The sequence below is a fragment of the Carex rostrata genome, chromosome 32, assembly GCF_964058835.1.
Source record: "Carex rostrata chromosome 32, lpCarRost1.2, whole genome shotgun sequence".
NCBI lineage: Eukaryota > Viridiplantae > Streptophyta > Magnoliopsida > Poales > Cyperaceae > Carex > Carex rostrata.
The window spans coordinates 439,506-459,287 of NC_135949.1; the positions used below are offsets into that span (position 1 = coordinate 439,506).

Genomic DNA, 19,782 nt, shown 5'->3' on the forward strand with positions numbered 1-19,782 from the left:
TGTTGTTAACTTTTACTATTTTGGAGTGAAGCTTCAGGATGTTAAATTCATTCGTGCAACCCAACCAAATTTGCTGGTTACTGCACTAGAGAAGAATCAAATCTTTTGATCTTGTTAACTTCCGGTGAAATTTAAAAGCAAGTTATAGATACACTAACGCAATGTTACTACTTACCACCATGATAATTACATCACCTTCAAGGTCTATTTAAAAAACAAAGAAATTGTAAATGGTAGATATATACAGATAATTTACAACACTCAGTTTCATTCTCTTATTCTTGTTACCAACTACTCTTCCTTTCTGTCTTTACTTCCCTTCTCTCTCTTCTTTCTGTACACAATACACATTTACAAATTTACAAAGTTAGTGCTTCGGCCTAATCTCAATTCCATGGAGAATCAAGCCCCTCTTCCAATGGCCTCCCTTAACCTCCATAAAGCTCATCTCCACATCGCCATCCTCTCCACTCGAATTAAAAAAACTCCCCATCTCAATCTCCATCCACCCGTCATCACCCCTCTCTCCTTCATTTTCCCATTTCCGAGGCAGGTTTTCAGTTTTCTTGACCTCATTAGCATTACCCATAACCGCAGTCATACTCAAACCCCATCCCCCTGGGCCCCGCAAGCGCCTTGTCCGGCCCCGGTCGTCAGGCTGGAGGCAAACCAACTTCCTGCACACAGTCTCTTCTCCTACAGTGATAGCTGTCTCCTGTAGAGGTGTTCCGAGGCCCCGTGCAGTGTCTGCTAACTTGAAGATTAGATATACGGCATATGGAGTCTGTGGAGAGAGCATTTTGGTGCTCATCTTGCCGCGTATTTCAAGCCAGCATACATCTATTAAACTGATCCCCTCTGAGAACCTGCAACAAACGGAAGGTATAAAAGCAAGGTTTTTTGACACATCCTACAATTTTCTTTCTTCTTTTCTAAGTATCGCTCATTGAATTTGCGATATGTCAGCTGGTGCAAGCAGCCCTCCCTTTCTTTTTCCCTTAAAATTTGAGAATCTACCCTCATTATTATTAGTACCAGATTAGGTATGGATGAAAGGATCTTATAATTTCCATTGATAAATGGTCTGAAAAATATCTAAATTCCAAATTGATCAGAGTGTCTTTTCAATTTGCACAAACTGTTTCTACCACTAACATTGACAGCAAAAGCACAATTTATCTGTATGATGTCATGATGTTAGCATCAATGCATCATGACTTGTGAATGTGGAAAAAAAATCTTTAGGATATATAATTACACAGTGTTGACGTCAACATCCAAATTAAAAAAAGATGACGACACAGATGCAGACACAAACTTTGTGGAAAATAATGGAATTGCAAGGTTTTTAGAGCCAGCATGGGAGAATCTGAGCATCCACTATCCAGAGCACTCCTTTAAATGTCCCTTCAAGGGATTTTTTTTTTGTGAGAACCCTTTGATATGCCAGGTAATGAATCTGATACCCACCCTATGCACATCAGATGGATGATACTCTTTTTTCTTTTTTAATTGTCCTTTGATGATCCTTCCTTTTCATATTATACCACAATTGACAAGTTTTCCTTTTCTATAAGGGTTAATGATTGCTGTGATGAAATAGATTGTGAATATTAGCTTTCCCCTGAAATCTGATGATTAATTTTCTTTTTTATAGTTCCATGTAGATAAGTTATCTATTGTTTAGTTGAAAGTGTAAACTTTATTAGAAAAGATGTTATGTATGAATCCTGGAATATAAGTATGGGAAAAGAATCCTATATTCCTTATTCAAAGCACTGTCATGATAATCGTGGAAAAACAATGCTTGCAATAATATTTAATTTAAATAAAAAAGACGATGCAAAACCTTGAATCGGGAAGAGGCATCCAATTCCAGTAACGTTCAGAACTGCCCCACACAATCCACAATGCTCTTGGAGAAATCATGAAACACTTTTTGCCGCTCCATCGGTCCAATCCAAAACTCTGCATCACAATCAAATAACAATATTAATAATAATTTTGTTCCCACATACAAAGAATGACAGGTGCCTCTGGCAAAGGCAAAGGCAAAGGCAAAGCCATCCAACTTTCCTTCTTAACTTGAGAAATTAACTTCTGACTTTCCCAATTATGTACCCCTTGTATTGAAATTTACAATCAATCATATACCAAGTGAGACATGCAAGAAAACAAGTTTCAAGCGTCTGTCTAAAATTGATAGATTTTAACTATTAAGGATTCTTAATCAGTAATTGGCGTCCTCAATTTGAATTAATTGTTGCTCTGTTTTGTGTTAATATAATTCCAAAAAACTTTAGAAGTGCAATTCTTAATGTCTTCTTCTTTTTTGTAAAATTCCACAAGGAAATTACTTGCAAAGATTAAAAAATTTCCAAAAGAGAAGGATGAATTACCAGTTTGCCACTATCTATTAGCACGGGATGATCACAGAGTCGGAGGAAGAGGTCTTTCATCGAGGCGTACTCCACCGGAGCAACGGCCCGAGATAGCACGGACTGGTAATCGGGCGGCAGGAAGGTCTGCCACGTGACATCGGAATCAGCCACCGAGCGGAAGGCGGAGGAAACGACGGAGGAGGCACATGCGTCACGTGAGGAGGTGAGGGAAATCACGTGCGAGAGGCACTCATCAGGGAGCTGATTGATGTCTCCAATCACAGTCGCATCCCCGCTCTCCATACTCTAATCTAAAATAATAAAATAAAAGGGTTGGTTTGGTTTTTTTTTTTTTTTTTCTCTCTCGTTCTTCCCTTTTTGTTAACTGGCTTATTGATTTCCTTTTCAGGAATTGAAAGGAAGATGAGATCAGTGATCAAAACTAGAAGCTTAATTCTGTGGGTAAGGAATAAGGATTATGTGGTCGCATTGCAAGGAACTTATACGGGATTTTTTGGCTGTTATCACTTATCGTGTCACTGGGGCTTCGCAATTAAGCATTTGTTTCCTTGCTACGTGGCCACAAATGCTTTCTTTGCAACCGCCTCAGAGAATTGCTTTCCTTCCACTTTCCGCTACATTGACGCTTTATATTGCTGCGATCAAAGACAGCTTCAGACGGTAATATTTGAATCCGACAATTTGGATCTTAGCTATGATTAGAATTGGTCAAAATCCTGTTCGTAAATGTTAGATCAGACGGAAATAAAAAGGATTCTACACTTATGCTGTCCACCGGGAAATGCAGCAGATCCCGCAAAATGACTCAAAACACTCTCCATTTCAAATAACAATGGACGTCTCCTGTAGTTATGATGAGGAGGCTTTTTTTAACTTTTTGGATTCCTCTCGAAAAGTTGCCAACTTGAAGTTGGTATCTAATTTCTTCTCGTGAAGTCGGTCTGTCGATGTGAATTTGAATCCTCTCAGGTATCTCATATTTTGCGTTACTTTTTGGAAAATCTCAACTGTCCAAATATGTTCTGCGCGAACTCAAAGCATAATAATACAGGCCCCAAAATATGAGATATCTGAGAGGATGCGCACTCCTGTTCTGTGGATATGAATGATGGTACGGATACATCACCTATCTTTTGGAGATCTTTTTCGTAAAAATTATTTAATAATTGGGGTTATGTCTAAAATTATTTAATAATTGGTGTTATGTCTATACCATAGACTGATAGACATGTCATGGGCCTACCAAATCTAAAGCAGCGAAGGACCATCAAATAATTGGCACACAATGCGTCTCCTATCATTTTAAGAATATAATTTCATTTATTTTCGCTTCAATAGTCCTTCTCTTCCTGCAATTTTTTTTTCCCAATAAGTTTAAATGATGGAAATTTTATAATTGCTAAAATCAGAATTTTATTGAGTGTGAAGGATACTTAGTGACATAGGATTTAATAATATGTAATATATATACAAGTCTAATAATATCTTTGTACATCAAGGGTAGTCAGGGACAAATGTACATAGTTCAAATGATGGTTAAGTGACCTTCATTTATTTTGAAAAACTGATTATTATTCACAAATAATAGAAATTCTAAATTTTGATTGATATCTTTGATTTTTTTTTCTTTTGAAAACTTCTCAAATTCTTCCCTCAAGCCTTTAGTAATAAATCTGCAAAAGCTCTCAAATTCTATCTGATTAAACCTAGGTATTGTGGTCATTCCGCCATTTCCATTCCAAATCATCATAATCTGAAGCTTCTTATTGAAAAAAATTCCATAGTTGCTTATTATTCATCCACTCCCTATCTAGAGAACAATCAAGTAATGATAGAATTCTTATTCTGTTTGCTAAATCACATGAAATTTTAGTTAACTCCATAAGTTATAATATAAAAAAATTGAGTTTGTATAGGCATTACGTTAGTAGTTAATGCCAGAGCTCTTCTAGCAATAGTTTATGATACTCCACTCATTTCATAAAGTATATCACCAGGTGATATAATGTATACAGAACATTTTGATATGATCAATATGAGATTTTTTTTATCTGAATGATCCTAGTCCGTTTTTGTATACTTTATAGTAAAATGTCATAGATATCCTAAAATTGATTTCTATCAATTTTGTGAAATTTTTGTATGATTATCTCCATTCATTTTATAGAAAAAAGTAGATTATTACACAGTGTGTATAACTTGGAGATTTTTAACTATTTATATATATATATATATATATATATATATATATATATATATATATATATATATATATATATATATATTTTCGAAAGATGAGCTACTCACAATTACCTCTATTACTTAAAATGCTGCCTCTTCTGCCCCTAAGAGCATAGTAACAAATGAATAGTTTAGTTCAGCAGGGTCAAATTTTTGTGATTCATAAATAATTCAAAAATATTTCAGTACCACAAGAAACCAAAAAAAAGAAAGCAAACACCCCCCCCCCCCAACCAAAAAAAAAAAGAAAAAAAGAAAATTCAAGTTTTTTTTAGCATTTTATTGCGAATAAAAAGTATGATATATATATATTTTTTGTGTGTGTTTTATTCAATATTCAGTTCGGAAACGTCAAAAATCTGAATAAAAGAATTCATAGACGCAAGAAGAAATTACTTTGGGTGGGTAAATTATTTTGACTAACAAAAGAATTAAAATTTGTAGGAAAAATAAAATAATTAACAATGATATGGTCGATAATATATCCTTTGGGCCCGATGCGAGAGATAAATTAAAGCCTAAAAAAGGCCCAGCCCAACTTAAGGCTGATGGATATTTATGGGGTGAATTAATTCCTGCCTCATCTAATCCAATTCAACGGTTTAACAATTAATTAATAACAACTTATGGCTGAGACCTGAGAGTGAGAGAGAGAACCTACAAAACAAAACCCTTTGACAAAAATCTCACCTTATGCAAGTCAATAGTTTTTCCCTGCCAATTTATTTGCCTTCTTAGTTATAACATAACATATATATTTAGTCGATAAATTGCCAAATAATAGATTTTAGTTAGGAGATAATTAAATCATGTGAATGAATACAGTAGTACTCCGTTAAGATTTTAGCACAGTCAGTGTCGGTATATGTCAGCAATATAATGTCAGCTAAATATACAATTAATTAATAGAGCACACTCCCATTAATTAAGAGATTAATTATGAATTGGATGCAAATTAAAGTCAGGTAAATGTATATGATCTATAAGTGGTAGATTATAAATAGTAACTGTGCATTTGATACCAAGGCATACAATTTTAACTAGCTACCTTCCATCTCAAATTAAGAAAATTAATTTAGCCCCCATTTTCTTTCCTCCAAAAGACCAACACACCAAATTACACCAAGTAATTAATCCAAAATTGAGTGCCAAGCAAACAAATGATGATCACCACCCTCTTGAATTCTTCTCCACTCTCACTTTCCAGTGCCATCCTTCTTTTTACCTTGTTTTTTGTCTTCCAAAAATACCATACTAAAAAAGAAGGCATTTCAAAACAAACCCAACTTCCTCCTGGACCAATGCCTTGGCCGCTTGTCGGTTCTCTCCCCGCAATGCTCCGACAGAAACCTGTCTTTCGATGGATACACCTCCTTATGAAAGAAATGAGCACAGACATTGCATGTGTTCGCATTGGCCGGCAAGGTTCACATCATACCAATCACCTGTCCTAAAATTGCACAAGAAGTACTAAAAAAGAAAGACGCAATATTTGCATCAAGGCCAACTTCCTTTGCCGCAAACTTGCTTCGGGGAGGTGCAATTAATTGTTTCCCCTTTTGGCGATCAATGGATGAAAATGAAGATGATTCTGGTTTCTGAAGTTGTGTGTCCAACAAGGCACCATTCATTGTATGATAAAAGAGCTGAAGAGGCAAACCACCTTGTGCAATATGTGTACAATCTGTGTCTAAGTTCAAAAGACATTGACATGAGAGTTGTTACAAGGCATTTTTGTGGGAATGTGACTCGGAGGCTAATGTTCAACAAAAGGTACTTCAGTCAAGTGATGCCTGATGGAGACCCTGGGTACAATGAAATAGAGCATATCAGCACTCTATTTGATGTACTCAGATGCCTCTTCGCATTTTGCATATCCGACTACTTTCCAAGTTTGATAGGTTTAGACTTGGATGGTCATGAAAAGATTCTGAAAAATGCACGGAAGACATTAGACAAATTGCATGATCCTATTATCGAAGAAAGAATCGAACTTTGGAGGCAAGCTAGCAATGATGGTGAAAGAAGAGAGCTTCAAGACTGGCTGGATGTTCTAGTTTCACTTAAAGATGCTGATGGACGGTTCCTACTTACTGCGGAGGAGATCAAAGCACAATCTATTGTAAGGAACTTTCATTACAGTACTGATCTTTTGTTAATTACTTATTCAACTTTACGTGTAATTAACTTTTTTGAAAGGAAATTTGTCCCCCAAATTAATCAACAATAATGATCAGTAGCATCCTTTTTGAATATTTTGAGAAAATTGTCACTACAGAGAAGAAATTTGAAAAAATAAAATTTAGGAATGAAAAAGCAAAACAATTCAACCTATTTTGAGTCTCACTAATTAAAAGGTCTCGCATATAATTAATAACTGCATTAGATTTGTCCCTTCTAATTTTACAATGTAGCTAAACTTGACAACTAATTAATGGACTTTTTGAAAACAGGAAATCTTCATTGCCAGTGTTGATAATCCTTCACATGCGGTAGAATGGATTCTTGCAGAGATGATGAACAACTCCGAGATTCTTGAAAAAGCTACAACTGAAATTGATAGTGTGGTTGGCAATGAAAGACTTGTTGACGAATGCGACATCCCTCAAAGCATGCATTAGAGAAGCTATACGTCTTCACCCGAGGGTGCCGTTTAATCCTCCACATGAAGCCATGGAAGACACCACAATTGCAGGTTACTTCATCCCCAAGGGCAGTCATGTGCTTCTAAGCCGACTCGGATTAGGCCGGAACCCTAAAACTTGGGAAGAACCCCTAAAGTTCAATCCTGAGAGGCACTTGACTGACAAGTGCTCAGAAGTGTTACTTGCTGAACATGAATTGCGCTTTATAACATTTGGTAGTGGAAGGCGTGGTTGTATTGCCGCCACTCTAGGCACAACTATGACTGTAATGTTGCTTGCGAGACTTCTTCAGGGGTTTACTTGGAGCAAACCATCTGGTGTTTCTGCAATTAGTATCATGGAATTTGATGAAGGAACTGCTTTTGCTAAACCCTTAGTTTTGTATGCGCAACCACGTTTAGCTCGTAGCTTTTATTCTAACAGTTAGAAGAAGGTTTTTTGTCTTTGGTTTTTTACAAGTAGCAGGTAAATTGTAGAAGTTAGATATTACATGTAGGATCCTTGCATAATTTGTTTTTTTGGATTTGAACATTATAATACGATTGTAGCTTCTAATTGAAATAGGGAATTATTTTGGTTTAGACTTTAGATGGAGGTGTGAAACAAATTATTTTTCAAAAAGTTCTTCAATTGTATTTCTATTTGCTCTCTGTCATTATCAAACTCCTGATCAAACTCATAAAACTGTCTCCTTTTTAATTTCTACAAATATCTCTTATAATTTCCTCTCTTTTTTGTTGTTGTTTTGAAACTCATAAAACTCTCTTACGTTCTCTCTAACAAACTTCGATCCCTTTTCAATTTATCTAGTTTAATTTGATGATTAATACCAAATTCATTTTGATTGCAATTGTTTCAACCAGAATTTTTGGAATCTTAATTTTGAGTAATAATTATATGGATCGAATTTAATTGTACCGAGCGTTATGTTTGATTTTGATCCCAAAATCACATCAGTTATTTAGCAGTCTGCATATATATATTTTATGGGTTGTTTAATTTGTTGGTAAAAGGGGAAGGGTTGGGGGTGTTTGGGCTCTTTATGTAGGCCCATATCTTCACAATATAGGGGCTTAAGACCTCACCAAATATAGTTGCAACTGGACCAAACCTAGCCTAATTATATATAATAAACAAAAAAAAAAGAAAAAACACCACCAATTAATTAAAAGCATCACATACCAGCATCTGTTTGTATCATGAGAAATCCACAAGATACAGAGGCTTCAAGTCCAAGCAACCGGGTTCCAACTTCCAAGCCCACTGCAGTACAAATTGTTTGTTGAACCCTTTTGTCTCCATCTATTCCCATACCAACCACATTGTATACATCCAAAAGTAAACTGCCTTTCTTAATTAGCCTATATATATATTCATACATACTATCCTCCCATGCCACTCCATCTTCATCACATCTACATATATAGTAGATACCATATCCTCCATATAGACATGGCAGCCTCTTCATCTTTCCTATGCTTCTCCCTTTGCCTCTTGCTCTTGTGTCATGGGGCTTTTGCTCAAGTTGGCTTTGGTGGTCCATGGCAAAGCCCACGCAGTTTTGCAGGGCCTAGAGGATGTCGGTTCGACAGGCTTGATGCACTGAACCCTACTCAACGCCTACGCTTTGAAGCCGGCACAATTGAATATTATGACGAGAGCAACGAGGTGTTGCAATGCGCTGGTGTGTCTGCCCGTCGCACCATCATTGAGCCTAGGGGTCTTTTCCTGCCTCAATTCAATAATGCGCCTTCTCTTGTATATATAACACAAGGTAATTAATTAGTATCCAATTTAATGCATAAGTTTAATTACCATAATAGATTTTTGTTTAATTACCATAATCTATCAGAGAAAACAATGGAATCCATGAAATTCAAATATTGTTAATTTTGATAGGGAGATGCATTAAGGGAATCACATTTCCGGGCTGCCCTGAGACATTCCAATCCTTCCAACAAGAGGCTGAGCCATTCATGGCAGGAACTGAGAGCCAACAAGAGGCTGAGCCCTTCATGGCAGGAACTGAGAGCCAATTCCAAAGCCAACAAAGGCTTCGAGATGAACACCAGAAAGTGCACCGCTTAAGGCAGGGAGACATCATTGCACTGCCTGCTGGAGTCTCATACTGGTGCTACAATGATGGTGATATTCCCGTTGTGGCCGTACAAGTTTTTGATCTAAGCAACACAGCCAACCAGTTGGAACCTCGACGAAGAGTATGTCATTAAAAATTTACGTACTGAAAAAAAGATGAACATTCTTGTAGAAATTTCTCCGAGTATTTAATTAGCTTCAAAATTTCATAACTTACTAACTAACTAGCTAACTAATTAACTACATCATATGAAAACCAAGCAGAACTTTTTCCTTGCTGGAAGGCACCAGAGCGGTCAATGGACTACACATGAGACCGGGCAACAAACATCCTTCACGGGACAAGAAACCTTTGAAATGGGTCAATTACGTGACAACAACATACTCAACGGATTCGACACTCGAATGCTAGCAGAGGCATTTGGAGTGAATATAGAACTGGCACGGAGACTCCAAAGCCAAACTGATAAAAGAGGGGAGATAGTGTTTGTCCCACAGGGGCTTCGGATGCTGAGGCCCTCAAGAAGCCAAGAGGTGCAGCAACAAGAGTTCGAGGAGAGCATGCAGGGACAAGAGCAGTACAGAGAGAGAATGCAGGGACAAGAAGAGTACTATGGAGAGAGTATGCAGGGACAATGGAACATAACTACTAATGGCTTGGATGAGGCTTTCTGCACAATGAAAATAAGAAGCAACATTGACAAGCCATCGCGTGCTGATTACTTCAATAAAAGAGTCGGTAGGGTCGCAAGAGTTGACAGTCAGAAGCTACCAATTCTTAATCTTGTCCAAATGAGTGCTACAAGAGTTGTGCTTCAAAGGGTAATTAATTAATTAATTAATATGTTATACATATATTAACAATTAATTAAGCATATACAAAAATAATCATTTAATTATTCATGTAATTTTTTTTTTGTAGAATGCTATGATTACACCCTACTGGAGTATGAATTGCCACTGCGGGATGTATGTGACCGGAGGCCAAGGACGCGTACAGGTCGTCAACCACCAAGGCCGTACTGTCTTTGATGGATTAGTTCGCCAGGGACAATTTTTACTCATCCCTCAGAATTTTGCTGTGTTAAAGAGAGCTGAGAGTGAAGGATTCCACTGGGTGACATTCAACACTAACCAGAATGCCATGATAAACCAAATAGCAGGAAAGTTTTCGACATTCCGTGCCATGCCATTGCAAGTGCTCATGAACTCTTACCGCCTCTCCATTGAGCAAGCCAGGAGGCTCAAGTTCAGTAGAAGAGATGAGTTTACTCTCTTTCGTCCTACAACCGCCAAGATGATAAGAGATCAGTAATTAATTAATGTGATGAGGAGTTTATGAGTACAATAATGGTCTCACTGACAACTGGGTTCAGTGGTGATCCCAACTTTAATCTATAATTGTATGAGAATAAGGATTGTAGACCTTCTGCAATAAAATTAAATGTTTTCAAAACTCTGTCTTCTATCTTGATGCATCGTCATTGATTCTAAGCATTATATATGTTGGAACATCAATTAGGATGTAGGTTATATTCTAGCTTTATCAAGAAAAAAAAAATAGTTCATTGTACAATGTGTCACTGCCAAAATATATAAATTAATTAAATCATGCTAAATTTTGGCAGTGGCACATTGTACTTAATTTGCTCTTCTTTCAAAACCAAAAAAAAAACAAAGAAATAAAGAAAGCAAAACAAAATAGACTACGTAAAATTCATATATGAATTTGATTATATTTTTTTCTTGCAATCCATGATATTAACAAGAAAAAAACAAGCAATGTACATAAAATAAATCTTGGAAATTAAATTTTAATAGATCATATGATATAACTTGTCATTTAAGGAAGTACATAAAGTTGGAAATTATGGCCAACCAAAAATATATTGTACTCTATCGTAAAGATAAATTAAAACAATATGCTTGATTTTTTTTTAAATATTGAATATTGAAGAAAGATATGAAGGAGTACAGATCATATTGGAGAAATTGTGAAAAATAAAGACAATGAGAACCAGCATAGCATAGCAACCATGATATCTCTAGTTCTAATTTCTGGTAAACTTTGACGACAACAAAAAAAAAAACCTCATGATCTACTTTATCTTCCTTTGTTCTGTACTCAGATGGTAGCAGCCTCAATTCTTCAATCAACCTTGTGCACTCTTGCAAATTCTCACAGGAGACATAACTGAGTGCTAGCTTTATGCATAATTAGCTACAAACTGATACGAATGTACTATGTCAGATTTCAATTCAAATGCAGAATAAAATTTAAATTATTTCAGAACAGCCTCTATCGATCATACCTTTAGATAAATAACTTGATAAGGGCAACATGCATCTGCCTGATTTCACTCAAAAATGATAAGGGCAACATGCTGGTATTAAAACTGCCTCACCCAACTTTTGCTCAAAAGTCCATATGAAAATTTAAAACTTGTACATATGAAAAGTTAAAATAACATTTAAATTAGTCCCTCTGATAAGGGGTATTTCCAATTTTTGCATAGGTCAACTTGATACTTTCATACAATTCACAATTCAGTCCCTGAACCATTGCCACAGTTTACCAGTACTATGCAAAGTAGCACTGCTTTAGAGGCATCTGAAGGTCTTCCATTCTATTTCCTAAAAGCAAGGTGCTTGTATTTGTTATCCAAAATATCCATTCCTAGACAAAATCACATTTAGTCTCTGAAAAAGCTACAGAAAAATAACATTTTATTATTAAAAAAAATATATATATATAGCAGTATAATAGCAGACCATTTCAAAATATGTGGACTCACACGTCAAGAAAATGGTGATTTACTTGTGTTTCATCTACATAAGGTGTGACTGTTCATAATTGTGGAGTGTTTGATTGGTTGAATTAAGTTCAAGCTCGACTCAATTGGACTTGCAAAATAAATCGAGTTAATATTATATACAGTCGGCTAGCACGGGAGCAGATCACCTGCCCCCCGGGGTGCAGGATTTTCCTGCCCCCTCAGTCACTGTGGAGTGGGGTCGGGTTTAGGGTGGGTGGGGCCGGGTTTAGGATTTAGGGTGGGTGGGGCCCACTAACAGTGACTCCGGGGGCAGGAGATTCGATCCCGGCTAGCACGAGCTCGACTTGTTTGCAGTATCCTAATGTTTCTCTTTGTAAGAGCATCTCCATCGGCTTGCAATTACACTTGCAAAGGACGACGTGGCATTTCAAATTCGCAAGACACCGATGGAAACAAGATTTCAGAAACGCAAGCTTTTAGAATTTGCAAGCTTGCAAAGCCCTTGCAAATCGCTGAAAATAACAAATTGCGCGCTCATCGGAAATATTCTTGCTGCTCTTCCCCTACCCGTTCCCATTTCATCCTCCATGGGCTATTCCGTTGTCTCTCATTTTCGCCAATGGTGACTGCTGTTCTTCCCCTCACCGTTCGCTTAGCTCGAGAGCGCCTCTCATGGAAGCCATGGCCATGACTCAGCTCTTTTCCCCTCTCCTGGTATCCCGTGATTTCTCCAATAGAACCCTACTGGCCACGACTCAGCTCTTTTCCCCTCTCCCGGTATTCCTTCTTTAGTCTTTTCCACCTAACAAACCCCATTAGGGTTTTTCTTGTGCTCAAGTAGCTTGCTGGCACACGGATCTCGAGGCTGATCAGAGGGCGAAGGGGGAAGGCTATCGCCGGCCTAGCTTTGGGGTCGATCGAGCCATCCGAGACCAATTTGGAGCAAATCCCGGTAAGACAAAGGAAACCTCCATTTTTGTGTGTCTTTGCTCTCTTTCGCGCTGTTGTCGTGTGCGGGCTGAGTCCTCCTTTTAATTTGTGTTGTAAATTGCTTGATTCTGGGGGCTAGTTGTGAGATGTGATTATTTGATTTTTCTTTCTTGTCGTGTATGGCTAAACAAGAACAGTAAGATAGAGGAATGAGTGAATTTTGTATTTTTATTTCATATCTCAAACTGGTTTGTACACGGTTAATTACCTATAGCCAAAACTTATAGAGTCAAGTATTTGTAAATCGTAAACTGAATTATGTTACAAGTTTGTTATTGCTTAGTTTTCATGATTTTGCTTCAAGTCATGCATTATCTGGATTTATTCCTGGCGAATGTTGTGGGGCTAATTTTCTTTGTTGTGGTGATTAATATACTTTGGTTTGTTCGGTTTAACCGAACAAACCAAAATTTACTTTGGTTCGGTTTAATCGGTTGATAAGTTTAGTTCAGTCGGTTCAGTTCTATGTTTAAAATGGTGCTATATATTGCAGTACACTTTTTGTTAGGACTGGTACTAGCAAAATTGCAATTATTTGATGTAGCTACTATGTTGTAATCTTTCTGTGGTTGCTATTGAATCCTGAGAGATAAAAAAGAAGTTTGATACTCTGGTGCTCTTAGTATTGTTTTTCTGGATGGAGTGGTAAGCTAAACAAACTGTACATGTGCACATGCTCAAAAGAATATGTTTTGTGTTGATATCAGTTGTTACTGGTACAGGGGTGCTTATAGGTTGCATATGTTGCTTTAACAAATAATATTTTCAAATGGTATATAAGAATCCCTGTATTGAAATAATTTCTCTTTTGGTTTTTCAGGCATGCTTTGAAGGAAACCCATTGAAGACTGTACCGGGTCCTTTCAAGCTTTTCTATAGATGCATGCGATCTTAACCTGGGTAGAGTTCTATTAAATTCTTTTGAAATGTTTCGAGCAAGCTAGTATAAAATTAAGCTTAGCAAAGTTGAGCTTATCCTGATAGGTTCCTCTTGTAAAATTAAAAACTTGGGATGAATCTGGCTATGGATTGTGGTGATTAAAATCAACAGTTCGAATTTGTTGTTTGACATTAATCTGATGGTTCTTGACCCTAATGGCATTATTTGGGATTGTTCAAAGGAGATAATGGGATCTCAGGCCTAATGCCTACCTGCCTGATATGTACTGTTGAGGGCTGATATGATAAATCCTTGAGTGTAAATCTTAACTAAAACAACTGCTTGACATTTTTAGGGAAGAACCGACAGAACCATTCTACTATTTGCAGTTGGATCCACCAAGGAGAGAGACTGAGGTTAAACTTAGAAAACCCCAGCAAATTGGTGGAAATAAAAATAAAATGTTGAGATTCTGAATCAAGTTTTCTTGACTAGAAATTGGTTCTTTTCTTTTGTTTGTTGGTAATGAATAATTAGAGAGACTTTCTTGTCTAAATTTTTGTAGTCTACTTTTTGCATCAACTTCAATGAATAAGTATCTGGAATAGAGTATGCAACTATGCAAAATGACTGGCGTCTTTTTTTGGCGAGCATCGGTTACTTTTTTATTTGTGTATTGCTAAAATTATGGTCAAAGTAATAAAAAATCCTTATGTGTAAAATGAGTTAATAATCATTTTTTTTGGTGTTATAGATTTTGGATTTAGTAATTTTTTTTTTATCAGTAAATGCCCTTAGGCTTTCCATTAACTTGGGAACCATTACATTCAGTATTTACAAGTCTGGAATTCACCCTAAGTGGTAAAACCTTACTCATTTTCCTCTAATTATGAAAAGGCAAAAACAAAGGAAAAGTGGAGCCCATAGTATCCCGATGATTCTTTCTACCTAATTTCGCTAGATAGTCAGATAGTCTGCCAGTTCATTGCCTTCTCTACCTATGAGAATAACAATTGTACTTGGGGCACTGTGTAAACTTTTTCCAGCAATGAAACACCTCGTAGAAAGGAAGGAACCGGCAAATTTTGGATTTAGTCATTAATGTTGGTTTTGGAGGTGTTTAGTTCTGGTCAAAGAAAGAAAAGGAAGGGAATTGATTTCGCGGAGAAATGAAGGAAAGGAAGGGGTCAGTTCTGGTCAAAGGAACGTTCAGTCAAATTTCATTAATAAATTCGTTGATTTGGAGCGAAAAAAATTGGATTTGCAATTGCAGGGTTGTAGCAGTTATGCAATTAAGAACTGAAATTGATTTCAATAACTGTTTTGCAATTGCAAATCCTTGCACTAATGGAGATGCTCTAATTAGATCATAATAATTATTTTAAGATATATACATATATATATATATTTGTTTTATGAAACAGAACAATTGCGTTTTGAACAGATTTGACAAAAGAACCGAAGTGAGAGCATAGCCAATTGAGTCGAGCTTGAACTTAATTGGTCCCCCCCCTTAAAAATTGTGAACCATATATGTACCAACTTTTTATATAAGATTGACATTTGTCAAAATTGTAAATAATTCATGTACGAATTATGATGCAAAGAAGTTTTGTGCGTGATCTCCAGCGAAAATTGCCCAGACAAAAATAATCTTTCCCTCATTCTGAGACCTAATTAATAAAAGTTAAAACAAATTGAAAGTTTAGCCATTTGAGCCACTAATCAATGTTATATTCACAAATTCGTACAATGGGACAAAAAGAGAGACATTTTTCAGACTAATTTTTCTCCTCCTTTTACAATACGTATACAACATTGGATGCCAGGATAAAAAATAGACAATCAGAAGTGAAAACAAAAAAATATATATATATTCCATGCTTATTGCACAATTCATTGCACGTTTTTCCAACCCCTTCCTCTATACAGATCATCATTTCTCAAGGGAAAAAAACCTGACAGAGAAATTCCAAGACAACACAGAAAAAGGTTCAATAAAAAGATAAATTTAGAATCTTATTCACAAACATAAACCCTATGAACCGAAATTTTTAAATATACCATTCTTTCAAAATAAATAAACCAAAACGCCAAGGATGGCTGGAATTTAGAAAAACGACATGGCCGCTTGCCTACACAGCGGGCATATAGGAGTGGGCCGTAGCTGAGAGAAGCGGTTCATTTTTTGGGCCGCTTTGGAGGCCAGCGGCCACCAGTGCCGCTTCGGGGCAGAGCGGTCACATGCCAGTTTATTTTATATAGCAAAGAAGCAGAGAGAGAGATTCATTTGACGTACACCAAACCATTCTTTACAATTGTAAGTATTTTATTTTTTTTCTTCTTAAAAAAAATTTAGTATTTATAATTAATTTAATTAATTTTTTATTTTAGGTTTTCTTGTACTCATACCAAATGGCTGTTATGGTATCTATTTACACTGGTGGTGAGATTTTAACAGGCCCTAATGGGGTTTATTATAGTATCGGGCCTGTTTCTGTGATACCTGTAATCTCGGGTACTGATTTGTTGGTTCTGAAATCGATTATTTCTCAGAACCTCGGATTGAATCAGGATCGATATGACCTTGATATTCAGGCCAAAATTAGCATGCCCACTGGTTCAGGCCAAACTTGGTTCCAACTTTTTCCTGTTCAGAATGATGGAGTCTGGCAGGTACTGTACAACCAGACAATTAGTTTTTCTGGGGGTTGATACAAGATAATTGAACTCTTTGTGGAGATTAACCGAGTCCAGCGTCCTAACCCCCTTGCAAGGTTAATCCGGGGTGCTATTCGGGCTAATGCCTCAACCTCCTCAAGTCCAGTGTCCCAACCCCCTTTCCAGATTGACATGCCTGAAAGTAGTAATGCCCCAGTTTAGGAGGGCCGACGGTCTCCTAGTCGGCCCTCCCGTCGGTCCCGAATCCCTTTGCCGATTGACATGCCTGAGAGTAGTCAAGCCCCAGTTCAGAGGGACCGACCGTCTAATAGTCGGCACTCCCATCAATCCCGAGCCCAGCCTTGTGATCCGGAGCAAACTGAGGAGACGGTGGATCCGGAAATACAAGAGGCAGAGGAAAATTGGGGGGATGTTGATCCTGATTGCATGAGCGATCACAGTGACACAGCAGATACGAGGCCTGTGCTCGGGCAGACAAAAAAATTCAAGGTTGATAAAGGGTTTCGGATAATGGGTCGCGGGGTTGAGCACCCGATTGCAGCTTTCAATGACCTGTCAGGTTTTCAGGAAGCAAATGTGGGGTTATTTGGTAGACATGCAGAGTTTGAAAATGAATTGTCAGAGGGACAAACCTATGATTCAAAGGAGGAAATGAAAGCTGCAATTTACAAGTTTCACATTCTTTGTAATAAAGAGATTAAGAATACGCACAGTGACAAACAACGGATTAGGTTCAAGTGCAAGGACCCCAAATGTGGTTGGTACATTAATGCAAGGGTAACTGGTTTTGGTACACAATGAAAAGTATCCAAGTGCCCAACAAAACATGTTTGTCATGCGGATGCCACAAGAATAGATCATGCACAGTTGACCGCTGCTATGGTTGCCGATTGCATCTCGGCGCACATGAGAAATGACGTAGATTTAAGTATCACTTCTGTCAGAATAGCTTGTGCACAAACGTACAACGGTCAGGTACCAGCGTACAATAAATTGTGGCGTGGAAGGGAGTTGGCAATTGCCCGCCAATTTGGTAGTTGGGAGGGGTCATATGCGCTTATAGTCCCCTTATTGGAGGCAATTAAGCGAAAAAATCCAGGTACATTGTTTAATGTTACCTCATATCCAACTGGTGAGACTGGACCTTACAGGTACTTTAATAGGGCGGCTTGGGCATTTGGACCATGCATAGAGGCTTTCCAACACCTGAGACCTGTCATCACTGTTGATGCCTGTTTCTTAGCAGGTCGGTACAAAGGTAAAATGTTGATTGCAACCGGGTACGATGCAGAAAATCAGCTCCTCCCGTTGACTTTTTCATTGGTAGATACAGAGAATTTTGAAGATTGTGCATGGTTCATGCAATGGTTGAGGCGCAATGTAATTCACTCCAGGTTTGTGTGTGTCATCACTCATAGGGGTAAGGGCATAAAAAAGGTGTTTCGACAGGATGATCTGGGATGGAATGAGGAAGATGAGGATGAGTGCGTTCACCGTCTTTGTGCTACTCACATAGCAGAAAATATGAAAAATAATCATTGCAATGAAGAAGCAATCAAGTACTTCAGGATATGTGTGGCGAAGAGAAAGATGAGGAGATATGAGCAAGGAATGCAAGCAATGGGAGATGTATGTGATCGGGCTCTGAATTGGTTGGACGGTGTGGGTACGTATCTAGATCAAGATGAGAACGAATGTCCTAAACCATGGAAGATATTCCAGGCGTTGGATAGGGGTTTCCGTTGGAGAATTATGACGACGAACGGGTCCGAGTCGCTCAATAATGTTTTTAGATCTTCTCGTAGGTTGCCGGTAGCAGCAATAATTGAGGACACGTTTTACAAATGTCAGCAATGGTTTGCTCAAAGGAGGGCAAAAGCGCAATTTGAAGCAAGCCAGGGTCAACAGTTCTCATGCCGTGTGCACGAGGTATGTTATTTTCATTAAATTATTTTATTTTTGTAATTTTTATTAAATTCTTCTATTTTTCGTAGTTGATTAACAAACGGTGCGGGAGGTCACAATCTATGACGACGCTCGGTGGATTTGGCAACTGGAACGAGTTTGAGATAACATCCACACAAGAGAAAGTTAATGCATACATGAAAGACGCTTCTGGCCGGTTTACCAAAGCGAAATATAAATACACGGTGGTAATCATGGATGAGAACACGGTTACATGCACATGCCAGAAGCCGCAATTAAACAGAATACCGTGTTCTCATGTTCTGGCAGTGTCCCGTCTCCGAGGCATTGACCCTGGAAGGTTTGTACATTACTACTACCACATACAGACACTTATCAACACATGGCTGGGTGAATGGCATGTGTATGACAATCAGTCTGATTGGCCGGAAAATGAAGGCCCAATCCTTGTTCCAAATGACAAAAATATTACCTTGGGTCAAAGGCGAGTTAATAGGATTCCGATGTGGCTTGATTTACTTCATAATAGAAGGAGAGGACATCAGACTCGCCGGGATACACAAGAACAACAAAACAGAGCTGCTCGAGATGCACGAGGTAGTTAACTCATACATTTTTGTTATTCAATTTTCAGGTTGAGAAAGAGGAGTAACAGTACATTTTTGTTATTAAATTTTCAGGTTGAGAAAGATGCAAGCAATGTATTTTTATCCGACGGTCAAGTTTAGATTTGTGATTTATTGTTTGTTTACTCGTTTATTGTATTAACATGCAGACATCTATTTAGGCAAGCATTACTCGTTTATTGTATTAACATGCAGACACCTATTTAGGCGCACTATTATAGTTTGGGTATTAATTATTTTGGTCAATAACTAATTTTCATAATTTTGGTACAATACGATAATTATTTTGGTACAATGCGATAATTATTTTGGTCAAATAATTAATTTTGGTACAATTTTACAATTATTTTGATCAATAAACGTTGAGGTGTGGCCGCTACCCCCCAAAGCGGCCAGCCCGCTTCCTTCAAATGCGGCCCGGCCCGCTGTGTTTAGATGCGGCCCAAAAAATGAACCGCTTCTCTCAGCTGCGGCCCACTCTTATATGCCCGCTGTGTGGGCAAGCGGCCATGTCGT

At 37.6% G+C, this 19,782-nt stretch overlaps 3 protein-coding genes, 1 long non-coding RNA gene and 1 pseudogene across 5 annotated transcripts; 4 read left to right on the forward strand and 1 right to left on the reverse strand.

Moving 5' to 3' along the window:
- Positions 1–125: 125 nt before the first annotated feature.
- LOC144547887 (F-box protein PP2-B10-like) lies at positions 126–2,945 on the reverse strand. The gene is made up of 3 exons (XM_078296567.1): positions 2,400–2,945; positions 1,850–1,968; positions 126–866 (listed from the first exon to the last, which is right to left on the reverse strand). The coding sequence occupies exons 1-3, from the start codon at positions 2,682–2,684 to the stop codon at positions 368–370; spliced, it is 903 nt and encodes a 300-aa protein (XP_078152693.1). The 5' UTR covers positions 2,685–2,945; the 3' UTR covers positions 126–367.
- Positions 2,946–5,793: 2,848 nt separating this feature from the next.
- LOC144548119 (tyrosine N-monooxygenase-like) lies at positions 5,794–7,921 on the forward strand (annotated as a pseudogene). The gene is made up of 2 exons (XR_013509247.1): positions 5,794–6,765; positions 7,097–7,921. The product of XR_013509247.1 is annotated as a tyrosine N-monooxygenase-like (transcript).
- Positions 7,922–8,721: 800 nt separating this feature from the next.
- Positions 8,722–10,839, forward strand: LOC144548053 (cocosin 1-like). The gene is made up of 5 exons (XM_078296735.1): positions 8,722–9,062; positions 9,188–9,257; positions 9,321–9,507; positions 9,650–10,207; positions 10,308–10,839. Exons 1-5 carry the CDS (start codon positions 8,741–8,743, stop codon positions 10,698–10,700), a joined length of 1,530 nt encoding a protein of 509 aa, XP_078152861.1. The 5' UTR covers positions 8,722–8,740; the 3' UTR covers positions 10,701–10,839.
- Positions 10,840–13,629: 2,790 nt separating this feature from the next.
- LOC144548028 (uncharacterized) lies at positions 13,630–14,744 on the forward strand. The gene is made up of 2 exons (XR_013509209.1): positions 13,630–14,052; positions 14,388–14,744. It is a non-coding gene; the product is annotated as an uncharacterized LOC144548028 (long non-coding RNA).
- A 2,849-nt stretch (positions 14,745–17,593) lies between these two features.
- LOC144547748 (uncharacterized) lies at positions 17,594–18,971 on the forward strand. The gene is made up of 3 exons (XM_078296446.1): positions 17,594–18,643; positions 18,709–18,836; positions 18,950–18,971. Exons 1-3 carry the CDS (start codon positions 17,594–17,596, stop codon positions 18,969–18,971), a joined length of 1,200 nt encoding a protein of 399 aa, XP_078152572.1.
- The last annotated feature ends 811 nt before the right edge of the window (positions 18,972–19,782 follow it).

Bases quoted from the DNA above. Each gene is read 5' to 3' on its own strand.
- LOC144547887 (XM_078296567.1), bottom strand. From the start codon at position 2,684: ATGGAGAGCGGGGATGCGACTGTGATTGGAGACATCAATCAGCTCCCT. The intron at 1,969-2,399 runs GTAATTCATCCT...ATTGTGATGCAG, and splicing joins TAATAGATAGTGGCAAACTG to AGTTTTGGATTGGACCGATG. The intron at 867-1,849 runs GTTTTGCATCGT...CGTTTGTTGCAG, and splicing joins ATGCCTCTTCCCGATTCAAG to GTTCTCAGAGGGGATCAGTT.
- LOC144548053 (XM_078296735.1), top strand. From the start codon at position 8,741: ATGGCAGCCTCTTCATCTTTCCTATGCTTCTCCCTTTGCCTCTTGCTC. The intron at 9,063-9,187 runs GTAATTAATTAG...TAATTTTGATAG, and splicing joins TCTTGTATATATAACACAAG to GGAGATGCATTAAGGGAATC. The intron at 10,208-10,307 runs GTAATTAATTAA...TTTTTTTTGTAG, and splicing joins CAAGAGTTGTGCTTCAAAGG to AATGCTATGATTACACCCTA.
- LOC144547748 (XM_078296446.1), top strand. From the start codon at position 17,594: ATGGTTGCCGATTGCATCTCGGCGCACATGAGAAATGACGTAGATTTA. The intron at 18,644-18,708 runs GTATGTTATTTT...TATTTTTCGTAG, and splicing joins TCTCATGCCGTGTGCACGAG to TTGATTAACAAACGGTGCGG. The intron at 18,837-18,949 runs GTTTACCAAAGC...ATGTTCTGGCAG, and splicing joins ATGAAAGACGCTTCTGGCCG to TGTCCCGTCTCCGAGGCATT.